General features: G+C 38.1%; 1 protein-coding gene across 1 annotated transcript in view; it reads right to left on the reverse strand.

Annotated features, from left to right (window-relative positions):
• Positions 1-19,779, reverse strand: part of DNAH5 (dynein axonemal heavy chain 5) — a 284,476-nt gene that overhangs the window by 115,015 nt on the left and 149,682 nt on the right. Inside the window, exons 36-43 of the mRNA XM_081232392.1 lie at positions 17,710-17,888; positions 17,131-17,318; positions 16,601-16,795; positions 13,619-13,753; positions 12,654-12,761; positions 10,097-10,250; positions 5,040-5,186; positions 2,321-2,562 (exon numbers count right to left, since the gene is read on the reverse strand). Of these exons, the coding sequence (XP_081088518.1) occupies positions 2,321-2,562; positions 5,040-5,186; positions 10,097-10,250; positions 12,654-12,761; positions 13,619-13,753; positions 16,601-16,795; positions 17,131-17,318; positions 17,710-17,888 (1,348 nt within the window). The remainder of the gene's footprint in view (positions 1-2,320; positions 2,563-5,039; positions 5,187-10,096; positions 10,251-12,653; positions 12,762-13,618; positions 13,754-16,600; positions 16,796-17,130; positions 17,319-17,709; positions 17,889-19,779) is intronic.

Consider the following 19,779-nt stretch of genomic DNA (forward strand, 5'->3'; position numbering starts at 1 on the left):
CTGATGTACCAGACCTTGATAGAAATTCTTTCATGTTTTACCTCATTTAATGCTCAAAACAACTCTGTGAGGTAGGAATTGTTATTATCCTTTTACAGATGAGGAAACTAAGGCCCAAGGAGTTTAAGCAACATGACCAGGATCCCACAGCTGGTAGGTGTCAAAATTCAAACCCAGAATCTGATTCCAACATCCCTACGTTCAGCTACTACACTACACATAAGCTAAGGTCTTGAAGCAAGATGGAGGGAAAAGTCTTCGGCTCTTGATTAAAATCGGCTAGGAGAAAATGAGGAGGCATATACATGGAAATAACTTAGAAAAAGAAAAAGGAATAAAACATGAACAAAGGAAATCCATCCCAGATTTTTCAAAATAGGAAACAAAGGTTTATCACAATTTTATTTCTTCTAATTTAATGAATAACCAATGTAGAAAAAATATCAAAGAATACTCAGGAAAATGGGGAATTTAGTCATTTGGAAACCCAATATTAGGAAACTACATGTGATTCATAACAAAATACCACTTAACACAATATTTTCTTCAGGTGAGGAAAGTTCCCTTGGCATCAAGAGATCAGGTCATTCTTAGAGATTCTGAACAGAAGCAATAAAATGTTGATTCTCAATCATCCATCATTTCACAAATTCAACATGATTGCACAGCAACAAAAAGGAAACATAGCACTTTCAAGTTGATGATGCTATGTAATCAGCGTGGCTCACAGAGGCTCGTGGATTCCCATGAACACAACTTCCCCATTGGTCTGCCCTCTAATAGTTTTCTCAGACCTGCACTGCCCTGCTCTAAACACCTCCAGTCTTGTGAGCCTTGCTTCTTGCTAACCATTTGTAAGCAACTTAGCGTTAATGTAAAGGCCTTATTCAGCCTCAACATGGACAGAATATAATAGAAGCTCATTTCATAAATAGCAAACTGTAAATATTCATTAGCTAATAGTGTAAAAGTATTGTTTAAAAGCCTTTGTGAATTTAAAGTATTTGGGGGAAAATCACAAATCCATTTTCACTTGGAGTTTGCTGTATCTGTGGTTACCAAGGCTGAATCCATTGTGGTACTTAAAAAAAAAATTTTTAAAACAATAACTCCTGCATCTTCCTCCTCAGAGATTCTAAATTGATAGATTGAGGTATGACACAGTCATCTGTATTTTAAAGAACTGTCATTGGTGATTATTCTTGCAAAGCCAGGGTTGAGAACTCTTGCTCTGTATTCTTCTTAAAGGATGGATAATTTAACTGTGAAATGTGAAATCTTCAGAAGCATTTTTAATGACATATCCAACTGTACTTCAGTATCATTTTGCTTTAAAATCCCCTCCTTCTTCACATCTTCATCTACTTGATTTAAAATATGAATTCATAAGTTTTCAATCAAAATTATCTCCAAAAAACTTATGTAAATGAAAATAATAATTTGACCAACAATGTCAAAAAAGATTTACAGGTGGCTTGTCTAATAAGCATTCTGCCTTATACAATAATATTTATTTAGTAAAATATCTAAGTATGCAAGGCATTCAATTATAATCTTATGATAATCAACATACTCTAACATACATTGGTAGTAATAAAATAATATACCTTATCACAAATTGAAGGTATTATCTGAAATATTATTTCCAAGTGCAAACTTAAAACTAACGTTATGACGATTGAATCTCATAAAAATTCTTTATATGAATTTTAATAAATTGTCTTCTTTGAGTTAATATTCTAAGACAGTTGTGTTCATGGGAATCCACGAGCAACTGAATGAGTGCCTTTTTAAAATATCATGAATCCCCAAAGTGATACAATTAAATTTTCCTTATTCACTCACAGTTTGGTGGGATTGTTTTTTTTAATATTTATTTATTTATTTGGCTGCACTGGGTCTTAGTTGCGGCATGCGGGCTCTTAGTTGCGGCATATGGGATCTACTTCCCTGACCAGGGATCGAACCCGGGCCCCCTGAATTGAGACCTCAGAGTCTTAACCACTAGACCACCAGAGAAGTCCCTAGTGGGATTATTGGTTCACCTAGGCCTTGCAATTATTCCCCAGCCCATGGGGTGTAATTCACAGGTCTAAAATTATTAGAACTGAAGAACCCTGAGCACTGAAGAAACCTGTAAGGGACAACCTGGGCTGAAGGTCCCAGAGCATTCAAGGATCTTCCACAAACATCAGCATTAAAATGCAATTACACCAACAGGTCTGTAGAAAAATCAGCGCACACTCTAAAAGGATGCTAAAGGATCTGTTTCCCTCTTTAATTATACCAAAAAAAAAAAAAAAAAAGATTCCAATCATACCTCAAGAATAGGACTCCAATCAAGGACAGAAGAACTCATGAAAACCATCCCATTTCTTGAGACAGTAGCAGGCGAAGCATTGTCAATGTCATGAGGTTCGAAAACAATCTTGCAGTTTGGAGCCATGGGAATCCGATCACCATTGGCAAGGGTTAGAGTTTTGTTATCATCCAAAACAGAATTCAGATTTTCAATCCAGATGGCATCTACTGGCCCATCAAGAACTATCCAGATATGCTCCCCTAGAACATCCCACCAAGGTCAGGGAGAAAAGCATACACACACATATATGCATATATACATAACTACTATGCTTGAGGAAGTACTATAATTTGATGTAATTTTCATTAATTTTTAAATAAAGCTTTGATCTAAATGATTTTCGTATTTTGTCACATAGGACTCTGTTCTTTATATAGCAGTTGTTTAAAGCCCATAATCAAGAAAGTCATTAGTTCATTGAACAGATATTCCTTGAACACCTTCTCTGTATCAGCACAGTTCAAGGGATATTGTGATTAAAAAAAGATAACATCCTGCCTTCACAGAGGTGACTTTCTAAGGGGTAGACATGACAATCAAACCAATATGCAAAGAAATATATAAGAAAAATTCAGCAGGATAAGAGGGTGAGGCATTTTAGATAAGGTGGTCAATGAAGTATTTCTGGAGGAGAATGAAGTGATGTAAAGATCTAGAGCTAGAATTTTTCAGGCAGTGGAAACAGTAGTTGCAAAGGTCCTGAAGTGGGTACAAGCTTAGGGTGATCATGTTCCAGGAACAGCAGGAAGTCGAACCTGGTTAGAAAGGAGGAGGGAAGGGGGAAAGGGATGTGAGTGATGTCAGAAAGGCGGAGCCACGGAATCCATTCTGGTCTGCAAACGTTCAGTCTGAGATGTCCAACAGACAGCCCATAGAGCTGCTGAGTTGGGAATTCAAGGGCTAGAGATTAAAATGTAGAAGCCATCAGCTTAGAGATGGCCTTGAGAACCATGGCCTGGGTAAGTTTCTTCTGGATCATAAGGATAGATAGAGACAAGAAGTCTGAGGACACAAGCACTTCAATGTTTAGCCTTCTGGTAGGGTCTCCTCCACTGCTTCCTCCCTCTGGCTGAGCTCTCAGTGAAACAGAAGTAGGAGGTGAGTCAGCCAGTAAGGTATCCCTGAAGTCAAGTGGTGGAAGAGTTTCAAGAATAAGAGTGATTGGGCTTCCCTGTTGGCGCAGTGGCTAATAGTCCACCTGCCAATGCAGGGGACACGGGTTCATGCCCCGGTCCGGGAAGATACTACATGCCACGGAGCGGCTGGGCCCGTGAGCCATGGCTGCTGAGCCTGCGCGTCCAGAGCCTGTGCTCCACAACGGGAGAGGCCACAACAGTGAGAGGCCCGTGAGTGATTAACTGTGCCAGATGCTACTGAGAGCAGGGTGATACTGAGAATCAATAGAATGTCCAACAGAAACGCCCTTGTAAATTTAGGCATTCAGTTTAATAGTTACTCTTAATTTCTTAACCACTAGTTACTCTTACTTACCAACACCATGACCAAGTTTGTAGTTCTAATTTTTATCTCTAATTTAACAACTGTGGAATATTCTAAGTCAAATCAAATGCTATGAAATTCCTAATCGTGCTCATTCAACTAGCAGTTTAAGTAAAATGATGATCTGATCACCAGAGTCCCTGTGAAAGAAAAAGTATATGTTGCCTTTCTAAAAAGGACTTAAGAAAAAAACCTCTCTAAGCACCTATTCTTTAAGGTAACATTTGGTTACTGGATCTGTATTTACACAGGATTACTAGAACAAATCAGATACAAAATTTTATATTATTCCCGTAAAACAACAGCAACTTCTAATATGAGCACACTTTAGAAATGAAGCGTTTTCTTTTCTCTTTTAACAATTGGTGTTGGGTTGATCAGCCACATTCTCTCAAAGAGAACGTCAGTGGTGTCACTTTAAACTTTTTTCAACAGCACACTGTTGCCCAAAGTGTGGACTCGTGAAGTAAGCCCAAATGTCTTGTCCTCCTCCTATATTCTTATTTGTCCCTGCAATTGCTTGCACTGTGCTTTTCTCTTACTCATTCAGGAGTGAGAGGAGAATTGATATTACCTCTTCCATCTGAGCTTATTTTCTGGGACCACTGGGCTCAAGTCCCTAAGTAAGAGAATATTCAGAGTGAACCACTAGCCCTTAAGGAGTGTGTTTAAACAAACACCCGTGTACAGCTAAATGAGAATAATTTGTTAGACTTCATTTTTTGATATACACAATTTTCTTTCCAAAGAAGCCCATTTTCTCCTGTGATTTTATAGGAGAATCGGTTTTCTAAAAATAGGCCATACTTAAACAAGAGTACCATTTTTTAATTCTTCAGTGAAAACAGTGATGATGAAATCACTTGAATACAGTACTCTCAATGTTCCTTAACAGCTTTTTCTAACTATTTTATCCTAAGTTTTCACAGGAATATAGAAATATTTTTTTCAAAAGGAAAATAATTCCCTTTGTAACCAAAACAGGGGGGGTATTTTAAATACACTAATCAGTCATTTCAGTATTTCAACATTCACAAATATCATACTGATTTATGAGTTCTTGGTCTAGGATAAGATATAATACGGAGACTACAGTTGTTCTACTCATTTTAAATAGCCAAAAAGGTTGTTATTTAGAAGTACATGTCAAAAATTATACTTGTAATTCATCTTCTACCTTTCTTAGCCCTCAATGTTTTCCTCCAAAGAGTAGAAAATATCCCATCGGTCCAGTCATTCGTTGCCACGTCAAGCCGACCAAACATCTGTGGAGCTGTAATCGCTTTGGGATTCATCCTCATTTCCCGGTGTGGTTTTCCACAATCTATACCAAGTAAGTACAAATTTTAAACAACTCCCATGTAGAATGAACCATCATTAGGCAACACTGCACCAATGTGCAGTGTACTGTCAGCAGGTGTTCAAAACATGAAAAAATGCAAAATTACATTGAAAATACATGTCTTACTGCATTCCAAGTTATCATAATTACCCTCATTATATTTTATTGACTAAAGCACTTTTTATCTTCTGGAAAAGAAAACTGCATGTTACATAAGGGGGAAAATGCTACCATGCTGGAAGTGATGAAGGAATTAATGTAGGATGGAAGTTCTTCAAATTTCACAGCTCAAAACTCTTTTGGTTTATGGTGTATTAGATTAACTCTTATGTCTGAAATGTGACTTAAAGATACCTGATTCTCTCCATTGACAGCTTTGATTTGCTGAGATATGGTCTTGCTCATTTGGAAAAAAAAATCAGCTAAACTAATGTTACAAAAATCAAGGATTTTTCTTCTGTGGTCAGTTTCAGGAAAGGTATTCAAATCTTTCAAACCCTAAAACTATTCTTAAATAAGATGGATTCTGTACATAGGGGACGGTAGTTACTAAGTAAAAAATTGAAGAATAAGATTTAAAGTATATTATATGTGGAATCTAAAAAAAATGGTGCAAAAGAACTTATTTACAGAACAGAGATAGACTCACAGACAGAAAACAAACTTATGGCTATCAAATGGGAAAGGGTGGGGAAGGATAAGTTAAGAGTTTGGGATTAAAATATATACACTACTATATGTAAAATAGATAATCAGCAAGGACCTACAGTATAGCACAGGGAACTCTGCTCAATATTCTGTAAGAACCTAAATGGGAAAAGAACTTGAAAAAGAATAGATACATGTATATGTATTAACTGAATCACTTTGCTGTACACCTGAAACTAATACAATATAGTAAATCAACTGTATTTCAATTTAAAAAGTTTAAAGATTTAAAGTATAAAATCATAAAAATAGAGGCTAAAATATTACATACTGTGTGAAAGATTGACAAACACAGGCACACATACATAGATATGTACACTGGAAAAGGTGTTACATTAAAACCTATCTAGAAAATTAGAGATTAGCTCTCTTTTTCCAAAATCACAAAAAGAATCAGGGTAATTATTTACAATTTTTTACAGTGCTGAAAAATTCAACTTAGTCACAGTTCAGCTTTTTCAATACATGATATCCGTACGACTGGCAACATTTTTTTAAAAATCTAATCACACTTTACAAAAGGCCAACAACCTCTTCAAACGTATCATAGGTAAAAACTGGACTTGGTCCAGAAGAAACTATCAAAAATTATTTCAGGGCTTCCCTGGTGGCGCAGTGGTTGAGAGTCCGCCTGCCGATGCAGGGGACACGGGTTCGTGCCCCGGTTCAGGAAGATCCCACATGCTGTGGAGCAGCTGGGCCCGTGAGCCATGGCCGCTGAGCCTGGCGTCCGGAGCCTGTGCTCCACAAGGGGAGAGGCCACAACAGTGAGAGGCCCACATACAGCCAAAAAAAAAAAAAAAAAAAAAAAAAAAATTATTTCATTATGGTTGTAGGTAGAATTATATCATTTTCATTTAAAATACGATACCATAACATTTTTATAAGAGCACTCTAAGGCAAAAAAAAAAAAAAAGGTTGACTTTTTAAATGTTGGTTAAACTAATTCCTCTTAATTCTTCTCCTAGGCATTTCTTGACTGTCCTGATCACTCCACCTTCATGGACTCTGCCCCAGAGTAAGCACTCTTCTCTTGCTGTCACCTTCTTAGGACCTCCTTATGGAAGTTCCCAGACAGCCCCTCCTGTCCCAGTCTATTCTCTACGCGGCCACCGGACGGTCTTCTACACACAGGGCTAATCACACCACTCCCCAGCTCTATGGCTTCCCATCACCCACAGGATAAAATCTCAGTATTTATTATGACTTACAAAGCTTCTCATGCCATGCCCTCTGCACTAATTTGAATTCCCCCCTGGAAGCAAAGCCTGAGACAAAGACATGGGAACTGAGAGTTTGGATTCAGGGGAAAGAGAGAGTGAGACAGGAAAGGAGAGAGAGCCAGTAAAGGGCTCATTGGTGAGCTGGTCCCAGTTGGAGTGTCCCTCTAAAAGACAGGAGATGGGACATTTCCCTTCCACTCTTTCCCTCATTGGTTAAGGGTATGGCTGCCTCAGGAGCATTCTCACCCAACCCCTTCTTCCAGGCTGAGCCAGTTCTCTAGCTTCAAGGAAAGTCATAAGGCTGAAAAACCGGGAGGCACCGCTGGCATTTGGGGGAGAAACTCTCCAACAGCTGCATCTGTAGCAGGGGAGGACCAAAGGGATGCGGCCCTGGGCACCAATAGCATCTGCTATACCTCCTCATCTCCCCCACTCCCACAAATTAGATTTCATCCATGCCAGAGAGCTTCTCCAGGCATATCAAGCTCTCGCCAGCCCCTCCTACCTGCTCAGCCTCTTCTGCTAAGAGGCATCCTGCTAAGAATGCCTTTTATCCATCTGCTACTTAACCCGCAAACCTCAGATGAAGTAGCACCTGCTCTGTAAGCCTTTCTAGAATTCCTTAGAAAGGTTTCTGATCTCCTTTGCCTCTGCTCACCTCATAATTGTCCAAATCTTCCTTATGTCCAGCCTTCCATGATGAGTTACAATTACCTGTGTCACTACACTACACTGTAAACTCCTTAAAGACGTGGCCATTTTTTTTCCACGCCTGCTTTCCCACTTCTAGTACAGAACTTCAAAGTACAGAACATCAAAGATATTTGATGAACAAACACATGATGAATAAGGGGACAAATAACATACATGGGTCCTGCAGAAGTTCAACCCAATTACTCTCTCATTCTTTTGGATAATCAAAGTTTTCAGTAAAAAACAATGTCATTTAATATAACAAATGTTTACCCTACATACTAAAACCAAGAACAGGTTAATAAACAGCAAATAGTCTAATAATTTATTCATCTTTGCAAAGAACTTCTCCAAAACCAGTGATGCCATATTGATTACATCATTTAGACATATTATATACAATGTATCTCTATTGTTTAATATTTAGTACTCATTTTGTTCAAGTCATTGTACCCAGTGCATTTGTAGTTTATTTATTGTTAACGGAAGGCAGCTTTATAACAACAACAAAAGTATCTTTAAGCATAATTTGAGAAGGAGAATACATCATTTTAATGCTATGTAAAAATCCCAAAGCAGAACCTTAATAGTACACATGAAAACCATGTGGTAAATTTTGCAGGTGTGACCTCTCAGTTCTGGTGGAGGTAGGTGCTAGCTGAGAGCATAAGCCTGTCTCAGTGTGAAGACCCCCTGGTAGAGTCCTGAGGTACAGAATTCACTTCATCCCGTAGCTGAGGAAATTGAGACTAAATCTAATGTATGCAGGACCCTAGAATAAATACAGACCATAGTCACCAACCAATATCGATGCATTGGGGTTCCATGAGCTGACTGGAAACCCAGCCAGGCAGATTTTCCTTGTGGGACAATGTATGATGCATTCTAACAGCCAAAGTTCTGTGAAATTTTGGAACTGCCATGGCTAAGGGCTGCGAATACTTTCAAGAAGGAAGTCGTCAACGTCTAATCAGAACCAGAGAATACAAGAATAATCATGAAAAAGGCAATGCCCATTATCCTTAGATAACTTTAGGTTAGGGACTTAGATGTAAAACTTAGGAACATCTGGAAATTAAATACATTTATTTCAATTCACAAGAAAAATATCTGATTCTGGGTGGGAAATTAGTTTATAATTAGGGTGATTTTTCAATACATAGAATTTAAGAGTTGGGATTAGAATTATAATTATATTTATTGAGAGGCATCATCTTGTGTTAAGTCATAAGTGGCAAGTGGTATGGTTTACTGGGAAAATTCTGGGTTTTTCATTAATGGGACCTGACCTTAATTTTGAGTCTCATCATTTACCATCTTTTTGACACTGAGTATTTCTGAAGTTAAATTTTGACTTTTTTGTACAAAATGGGGATAATAATAGCTACATCTTAAGATCATTTTGAAAACTAAATGGCATAACATATGTAGAACATATAGCACAGTCCATAAAATCACTTTAAAAAAATGTTTTTCCTGAAGCATTATTCAGAAAAGCCCAGATATGGAAACAACCTATGTGTCTACCAATGGATGAATGAATAAAGAAGATGTGGTATACATACACAATGGAATGTTATTCATCCATGAAAAATAAGGACATCCTGCCATTTGTGAAAACATGGAGGGAACTTGAGGGCATTATGCTAAGTGAAATAAGTCAGACAGAGAAAGACAAATACTGTATGATATCACTTATATGTGGAATCTAAAAATGTCAAACTCAGATAAACAGATTGTAGAATGGTGGTCAGCAGGGATTGGAGGTGAGGGAAATGGGGAGATCTTGGAAAAGGGTACAAACTTCCAGTTATAAGATTAACAAATTTGGGGATCTAATGTACAGCATGGTGATTATAGCTAATAATACTGTATCATATACTTGAATATTTCTACGAAAGTATATCTTAAATGCTCTCATCACAAAAAAGAAATGGTTATTATGTGATACGATGGTGGTGGTAGCTAATGCTATGGTGATAATAATTTTGCAACATATAAATGTATCAAATCAACCCACTGTACACCTTAAACTTGCACATGTTATGTGTCCAAATTATATTTGTATACCATAAAGCTGGAAAAAATTGTTTTTCTCCTCTGGTCCATAAATGTACTGTGTTATCTCTAAAATTTACCCAATAGTCAAAAAAGTAGCATCCCCTCCTATAAAAATATGCTAACATACATCTACATTTGTGTCCCTCTTGGGACATTCACATGTGTCACAACAGTTTAAATGTGTCTCCAGATTGACTGCCCCCTTACCTGCCATGGCGTTCATCAAGGTGTGGATGCAGGTGGTTTTCCCTGCTCCACTAGGCCCCAGGGTCATCATTCCATGCCGCACTCTCTGTGTTTCAAACAACTGGATGACTTTCAGTTTCCAAGGAGGATGGTTGATTAAACCAGCTTCTTCAACCTGAAAACATAACAAACCGCCCACATTGGGCCACATGAACAGATATCTGGACTTATCATTGTGCTCAAAATAAGTACAGACATGGAGTGAGGTTAGAGAAATGGGGAATCATTGTTAATGCATATGAAGTTTCAGTTGGGAAAGATGAAAAAAGTTCTGAAGACAGTGGTGAGGTTTGCACAATACTATGAATATACTTAATGCCACTGAACTGTACACTTAAAAAATAGTTAAAATGGTGCATTTTATGTCATGTGTTTTACCACAATGAAATATATATACTTTTGGCTGCACCTCAGGGCTTGTGGGATCTTAGTGTCCCAACCAGGGATGGAACCCGGGTCCACGGCAGTGAAAGCCCGAGTCTTAACCACTGGACTGCCAGGGAATTCCCAATAAAAAATATATTGCAGGGGCTTCCCTGGTGGCACAGTGGTTGAGAGTCCGCCTGCCGATGCAGGGGACGCGGGTTCGTGTCCCGGTCTGGGAGGATCCCACGTGCCGCGGAGCAGCTGGGCCCGTGAGCCATGGCTGCTGGGCCTGCACATCCGGAGCCTGTGCTCCGCAACGGGAGAGGCCACAACAGTGAGAGGCCCGCATACCACACACACAAAATATATATATATATATATATATATATATATATATATTGCATAAAAATATATATATACATAGGCAAAAGCAGGCTGAACATAATCAAAATGATATCCCAGGCAAACAAGAAACACCTACAGTTGATTTGGGGCATTAAATACACTTATATTAACATTTTATTGAATGTATGTATTAGGAGCAACTTAAGAATAAAGGCTCAAATATCAAAATGTGTTTTAAATGTTTAATTTAAAAGATGATATTTAATTTAAAAGATAATTTCAAGCATACCAAGTTGACTGATATTCCATATCAATGTCAAGCCATCTTTATAAATCTTCTGGATAGTTTTTATCTATCAAACACGTGTATGGAAGCTACGCTGCCAAACGCTATTCTAAGTTTAATCTTCTATGAGATTAGTACTATTGGTGTCTTCATTTTATAGGTAAGGAAACTGGGGCACAAAGAGACTAAGCAATTTATCCAAGATTATTAGTTCTTAAGTTATAGAGTAGGGATTGGAACCCAAGAAATTCAGCCCTATGGTCCATGCTCTTAACCATCATGCTATGCTTTAATTCACTATAAATGATGCTGTTATTTTTACTTAAATAATTTTGGATAATAATCATGTATCATTTTATGCTATGTATTTTCTCTTCAGATTTTTCATATGCTATAAATTACTAATGTAAGTCACTTTATAAATTAGTTTATACTTAGCTTTTTAGGCAATGCTACAATTAATTTGGCCATATGATGAAGAAGCCATTTGCAAAATGAATAATCACTTTTACCTGATTAGGAAATTAAGATCTTTATATACTGATATTTAAAGGGGAAATGGCCATAAAATACTACCCTATTGATTTTTATTCATTTTTTTTATTCTTCTTCAAAGAATTGAAATGCATTTTATAAATATGAGCTAATCACCATTTCTATAAAAAAATTTTTTTTAAACTCTTTTTCATAGGAAAGGAAGTTGAGGCACAAGGTTTTCATGATTCATTTCCATTCCTAGGAAGACTATAAAAAGTTAAAGCTGCACCAAGTATCATGGGAAATCCAGACACCTAATGATACACTTAACATGATGGATCCCCCCAGAGCCCAAGGAAGAAATCCCAAGTGATCTTGGGCCTGGGGAAAAAGAATGACAGCTAAGAAGGCATATGAGATCACTGCAAATGACACTCAGTAGCTACAGTCCTGAGACCAAAGCAATGTGGTAAACACCAGGGCCACAGAGAGAAACAAATCCAGCATGGGCAATGCAGCCAGCCAAGCTCCACCGGCCCCTGCTGACCCATCACATTTCATTGGGAATCTGGTGTGGAATGGTCTCCATGAATAATGGGGCCACTAGGTCTTCCCTGGTGGCGCAGTGGTTGAGAGTCCGCCTGCCGATGCAGGGGACACAGGTTCGTGCCCCGGTCCGGGAAGATCCCACATGCCGCGGAGCGGCTAGGCCCGTGAGCCATGGCCGCTGAGCCTGTGCGTCCGGAGCCTGTGCTCCACAACGGGAGAGGCCACAACAGTGAGAGGCCCACGTACTGCAAAATAATAATAATAATAATGGGGCCACTAGCACACGGGTAACTGGACCTGTAGCTGAGTGATGGTAGGAGAGCCCCTGGGAGGAAAAGCTCTATCAATGGTGAGCAACGGCTTTTCTTAAAACTGTAGTCACAGCCTCAGTGTTGTTCTCAGAACCTGTAGATTTAGGCCACAACAGCTCCACTTGATTCCCATGAAGTTCAGATGAAAGGGACACTATACTTGATGTCCTGCAAAATATATTACCTGTCTACTAATTGCCATTTCCAGTTCAGGGTAATCGGCCTTGTCCAGAAGAATATTTGGGAAGAGATCTTCAATCAAACTCAAAAATAAGGGTTCATCCTCATCAATCTCAGAAAGAAAATAAAGGGAAATCAGACCAAATCTTTTGGCATAAACATGGCAATATCAGATAAACTGAAAATGTCCAATACAGCCCAGATTACTTTGTCACAAACAGTAATAAATAAAATATCACCTCCACTGAAGTTGAGAAATATTTTCATCATGTTTACTAAATTAAAAATTAGTTTTTTAAAAAGGGGTGTGGGGGGAGAAGAGAGAAATAAAAAGGAAGGAAACAGAAGGAAAAAAAATATTGCCTACATGACAACCTTTCCATAAAACAACCAGATTGGGGAGTTTACTAAATAACCTACAATTTCTCATTTAACTTAAAAATAATTTTTTAAATGAGAATAGTGGCAAATTCATGAATTGGAATTTGGTTCATACACTTATTTTGAAATAAAAATATATCATTCTGTCATCCTGTACATGGATCCACTGATACTGGACAACTGATTGTTCAGTCTCTACTGTGAAATCAAAGAATGTGAAATTATTACACACTTGTAAAATTCACATACAATTTCCTTCCAAGGTCTACTTTAACGAAGGTAAAACGGATTTTAGCTCTACAGCACAAAAATTTCAAGGTATTTGGAAATGTAAGATGTGGATTTTTAAAAATCCATTTTAGTTCTATTGGAATAGATGTGTTAGACTAGGGATGAGTCATCACAAAAATTGCTCCTGAAAAAATGTAAAGTTATGCTCTATGTAATTTAAATTTATGTTATGCTCTATGTATTTATCTGATAATTAAGCATTTTAAATGAGCACTTTAAATAAATATTTCTAATCTCATTTGTGCTTAGTTAAACTGAAATTTAAGTGGGCGGAACATTTCCATCTGTGAATCTTACCAGTTTGGAAAGATTCATATCTCGTAGTACACGCATGACAATTGTGGACTCTGTATCCGTGGGGTTGGCTCTTTTGGCTGCTCCCAGAGTTCGCAGAACAGACAGAATATTACGCAGACCAAAGTCATAATGTACCTGAAGAATATGAGGTACACTGGGCTTATTTTCAATATTAACTTACCCATAGAAACTGTACAAATTTGACAAAGACATAATGAATAAATGCTGATTTTCCTGTAGAAAATTTGTACAGTTAGTGGGGCAATAAATTTTTTTATCAACAGATTCTTTTTTTTAGCAAATGGAGAATACCCAAAAGAATCCTCTCCTGTACCATCATTAATTTAAGCCCTTAGATCAGAACTAATAGATCTTGACAGAGAGAAAGGAATAAATTTCCTCCTGGAGATACATGTCCCCTTGAGCCCTTCTTAACCAATCATCCATAAGAAAATTTCCTCATATCTTGAAAGCTAAAATTCTGAACCAGAATTAAACTGAGATCTCACTCATGAACATCATATAAGTTTAAAAGACAGGGGTATTGAGGAGAAAGAAAAGTAGCTACATTCCAGGATTACCTAGAGGGGGAAACAATAAGGACAAATCAGAAAGTCAGGCCCCCAGCTTTGTTGTCCCCTTGATAGGTATTTATAAAAGCTCAATCATGCCAAATTGCAGCACATATAAAGTGAATAATTAAAAACCAATTATCCAACCACTACAGGAAAGAGTATCCCTGGCAGTTGGTCAAACAATTTAAATAGAACTACCATATCATACAGCAATCCCACTTCAGGGAATACATTCAAAAGAATTGAAAGCAGAGTCTCAAAAAGATATTTAAACACTCATGTTCATAGCAACACTATTCACAATAGCCAGGAGGTGGAGGCAACCCCAATGCCCATCAACTGATGAACGGCTAAACAAAACGTGGCGTACATGTAAAACTAAGAACGTTTTTCAACCAGGAAAAGGAAGCAAGGATAATGCTATCACATGCTACACCATGGATGAAACTTGAGAACATTATACTAAGTTAAATAAGCCAGTCACAAAAAAGACAAATACTGTATGGTTCCACTTATATGAGCTATCTAAAGTAGCCAAACACATGGAAACAGAAAGTAGAATTGTGGTTACCAGGGAATGGGGGGAAGGGAAGAGTGGAGTTGTTTAATGGGTATAGAGTTCCAGTTTTGCAAGACAAAAAAGTTATGGAGATCTGTTTCACGACAATGTGCATTTACTTAACACTACTGAACTATATGCTTAAAATGGTTAAGTGATAAATTTAATATTTTTTCATCATAATTCTAAAAACCTATAGGAAAAAAAAAAACATTATCTGCTAATTGGGGGCAGTATGCATCACTTAATACCAATTGTTTGGAGGATAGAGCACATAAAAATATTCAGACTGAGTTCCTGCCTTCAAGGAGTTTAAATACTAATTGTGGCAATAAAATAAACATACGAGCAAGCTTGCATAAAAGTACAATAACAATGACTTGAAAGTACTAGTCAGTGGAATTAATTAAGGAAAACTTATCAGCATTAGACTCAGTTAAAGCTGTGGGCATGAAGTGACATTCATAGAATGCTCACCAAGGGATCAGCATGGGGCCAATTGTTTTGTACACATGGACTCATTTCATTTCCCTTGTGACCCTGTGACCTTGTGAACAAGGGCAACAGGAGTGAAGGAGGAGAAATGAAATTAGAGAAGAAGAGGGCAGGAGTCAGTGATGTGGGGGTTTCTCTACCTGTAAGAAACAGCAGGGAAAAGGGAAGAATCAGTGAGTAAAGGCTGCAATAATCAGAAGAAACCAAGAATGTTTTGAGTGAGAATGGAATATAGTTGAACTTGTGGGTATAACCTAGATTCAAAGAAGTTTGGATTGAGAGGTTCCTCAAAACCATGAGGACACATAACATATATTATGATGAATGAACAGGTGAGATAAAAAGCAAACATCAATATTCATAATTCTTTGGCTCTTAAGTCAGTTCAGATAGTGTTAACTTCATTTCTATGCCTTAAGTGTTAATTTCTTCAAATGTACTTAGTAAAACTATGCATGTAAAATTGTTTTTGCCATGATACAACTTTCTACTTTGTATATATGAGGTACCTTGTCAACAACCCCAGTCCACAATTTTTTTTTAATTTTTATTTTATATTAGAGTATAGCTGATTTACAATATTGTGTTAGGTGTACAGCAAAGTGATTCGGTTATACATATACATATGTGTATTCTTTTTAAGATTCTTTTCCAGTGTAGGTTATTACAGAATATTGAGTACAGTTCCCTGTGCTATATAGTAGGTCTTTGATGTATACCTATTTTATATATAGTAGTGTGTATATGTTAATCCCAAACTCCTAATTTACCCCCCTCCCTGCCTTCCCCTTTGGTAACCATAGGTTTGTTTTCTATATCTGTGAGTCTATTTCTGTTTTGTAAATAAGTTCCTTTGTATCATTTTTTTAGATTCCACATGTAATTGATATCATATGATATTTGTCTTTCTCTGCCTGACTTCACCTAGTATGATCATCTCTAGGTCCATCCATGTTGCTGCAAATGGCATTATCTCATTCTTTTTTTATGGCTGAGTAATATTCCATTGTATATATGTACCGCATCTTCTTTATCCATTCATCTTTCGATGGACATTTAGGTTGCTTCCATGTCTTGGCTATTGTAAGCAGTGCTGCAATGAACATTGCGGTGCATGTGTCTTTTCGAATTACAGTTTTGTCTGGATATATGCCCAGGAGAGGGATTGCTGTGTCATATGATAGTTCTATTTGTAGTTTTCTGAGGAAACTCCATATTGTTTTCCACAGTGGCTGCACCAACTTACATTCCCCCCAACAGTGTAGAAGGATTCCCTTTTCTCCACACCCTCTCCAGCACTGAATAAAAAATTTAAATATGCCTAAGTACATAGAGACCTTCAGAATGTCACACCTGCTTAGAAAGCTGCTCCTCACACAGCTTGTAGAGCGTGAAAAACTTCCTGGCCAAAACAACGTTGTCAATGAAGCCACAACTAGCCAACTTCACCCTGATGATAATCTGTCGGTCAGGCACCATCATGGCCATGGAGCGGAAGTTAATCTTCAAGTTTTCAGGGAGTGCCTGCCGCCCAGCATAGCCAGGATTCTATACAGAAAATAAAACCCAAGGATGAATGATACGGTCATGGGGTAACAAGTGCAACACATCAGCATGATATTAAAAGATTCATTATGCACACACAACAAATCTGGACTGACAACCAGAAAATTCATTTACATATCTCACTCTCCTTTTAACTGGAGAGACTAAGTCATGAGTTATTAATATGAGCTCTGTTTAACACCAAAGGTTTCTAAACAGGAGTGAAAATTACAATCCCAATTTCCATTCATGGAAAATAAGTGACATATGAACAGGGACATGTGTGAAAACTGTGATAAGAAGGCTGAAGTTCAGTAGCTCTTCTTGTGCTTCCTTACCATAGTTAGAAAAAGCCCAAATTCAGGGTTCATAGTCACATTATCTCCATCAGTAAAAATAAAAGATTTTTTACGCTCCTTTTTACATGTCAGAATAATGGAAATCTGCTGGGCTGCAACGGAGAGAACTGGTAGGTCGATACGATTAAATTCATCAAAACAACCCCAGGATCCAGACTGAGCCAGTCCTTAGAATGGAAATTAAATAGAAAATCCCATTAGTACATAATTTTGGAAAGTCAAAGAAAAAGAGCATTATGCAACTGCCAGGTCAAGCCACAGATAAGTTTGCTCAAACATAAAGTTGAACAAAGAGATCATACATTAAATGCCTCCAAAATAACTCACAATGTGACCCTTTATCTGTAAACATCCAACCTGCAGGGATAAAGGAACATTACAAAGGCAAGTGATATTGACATTTGACCCACACAACACTGGTAAGATTCAGGTTTCCCAAAAAGTTTTACAAAGTTGGAAAATGACACTAAGATGTAGCCAATTGTTGAAAAATAAATCTTAACAAGATAGTCCACCTTGGCTTAAATTTCTCATGAAATAAAAAAATATAACCCTCACCTTTAAAAATCCGTCCAAGTCCTCGGAAATCCATCTGGTCCGAACAATTGAAAACCACGACGTATTTCCCAAGACATCGTCCCATATCTTTGGTCGTTTCTGTTTTTCCTGTTCCTGCTGGTCCAGTGGGGGCTCCCCCCATGCTCATTCCCAGAGCTTGAGCCAACGTGATATAACACCTGGAGGAGTAGAGAAATCACTAGAAACACACAAACTGACAACTGGAAGATACTTCTGAGACATCGCAGTGACGTGATACAGGCACAAAATTGAAAAAAGGAAGATCCTCACCCTTATCCCTATATAACCTTTCCAAAACTGCATCCTAAAATACACTTATCCTTATGGATATTGACATGTGTTGAGGAAAAAGGAAGGAGGGAGTGGTCTATGGTCAAATACGTTTGAAAACTCTTAAAAAGGTTCAACAGGATTTTTTATGATAATGTATATTCACAATCTTCAATTATGAAAAAGAGTACATAGCATTTCCAAAACATTTTTGGCAACTTTTTCACAGAAATCTACCAACATCTAAAGAAGAGTATTCTAGGAAACAGACTGGGGGCCATTATGTAGATTAATCCCCTTTTGAATCTAAGAGTCGATGATTTGATGAACTTGGAAACCAATGATCACATGAGATTTAAATCACACATTGCTAAATAATCACACCTTAAATCTATTTCTGGGAACATCTACTAAACCTACAAATACCTTCTACTGTTATCTTACAGTATGATATTAACAAATAAAAGATTCTGGTCAGAGAATACAAGAATGCCTGTGAAGGAAAACAACCGATAACTTGCTGATGAATTGCTCAATTTCCCAGCATCACCCAGTGCCGTAAAAGGAGGTAATCTATAATGTAATGCAGTTTAGGGCTTTCTTATGGCTAAACTCTAAAGCATTCACCTGGACTTGAAAAAATTTTTGAAGAAAATAAAGTGATTATCCAGCATGAAGTGTGGGAATGAGAAGTGAGCACACCCATCCGGAGGCGCCTAGGTTCTCTATTTTATTGGGTTTGGGTTCCCCAAAAGGCAGGTAAATGACTCAGCCACGAATGCAAAAAAATGAGCCTGGATTCAAAGAAGAAAATGCGGGTGTAAAACCAGAAGGATGCCTGATCTCACTTTGATTCTGCCTTTTAACCCAAGGTCTTATCTTTCCTCTTGAACTCTTGTTATCCCTTGCACAGCAGTCTCTGTAATAACAGCTAACATGTCATAATAGCTCCACCTACACTATGGTACTTAAACCCCACTGAACCCTGCAGGGAAGCCACTTATTTTCACCATTTTACAGATGAGGAGAGAGGCTCACAGAGATGGAATAATTTTTCTCAGGGTCATGGTGGAGGGAGGAGAGATTTCAGCCAGTCTGTGTGGCCACAAGCTCTCACGCTGCCCAGCTCTAGGACACGTCCACACTCTCACGGTAAGGAATAAATCTCCAGGAACTCTGGCCACCCAGTTGCTCTGTCTTGCAAATCCTCCTTATCATGGGATCATTTGGGTTTATATTTAAACTGAAGAAGTAGCAAGTTGTTAAGTTGCCAGAAAGAAATCATGCTGTTTACATGAAAAAAGGGCAGCCATGCCCGGTGATTTATCCCTCACTTTCTCCAATAGGTGGGACTTCAGTCCAACTGATACCAAGCAGGACCCTGTGGGGCTCCTGGGCACAAAAGCCATTCTGTGTCCCCTATTTCTTGATTACAGGAAACAGGCTTCATTCAGCCTCCAAGACCTTCCCTGAGTTCCAAGGAGCAAGTTCAAACAGTTGCTAATTAGGGAAGAGGGGGGATGTGAGACAAGGAAGGAGCAGTCAAAAGAAACAATAGCGCAGCCTTGGGGCAGGGTCCTGGTTCCCCACCACAGGATATTCATAACTATATCTTTGAGCTGTTTTGCAGATACTGAAACCCCCTGCCAGGTGGGAGAAGTTAAATGCATGCTGCCCACAAGCACGCAGACCCCAGCCCAGTTGAAACCAGAAGGTTGATGATGCTGACTCCCACTTACCTCCCCACCAACCAATCAGAAGAATGTCCACAGGCTGATC

The sequence above is a fragment of the Mesoplodon bidens genome (assembly GCF_964165515.1).
Source record: "Mesoplodon bidens genome assembly, chromosome: 4".
Classification (NCBI taxonomy): Eukaryota; Metazoa; Chordata; class Mammalia; order Artiodactyla; family Ziphiidae; genus Mesoplodon; species Mesoplodon bidens.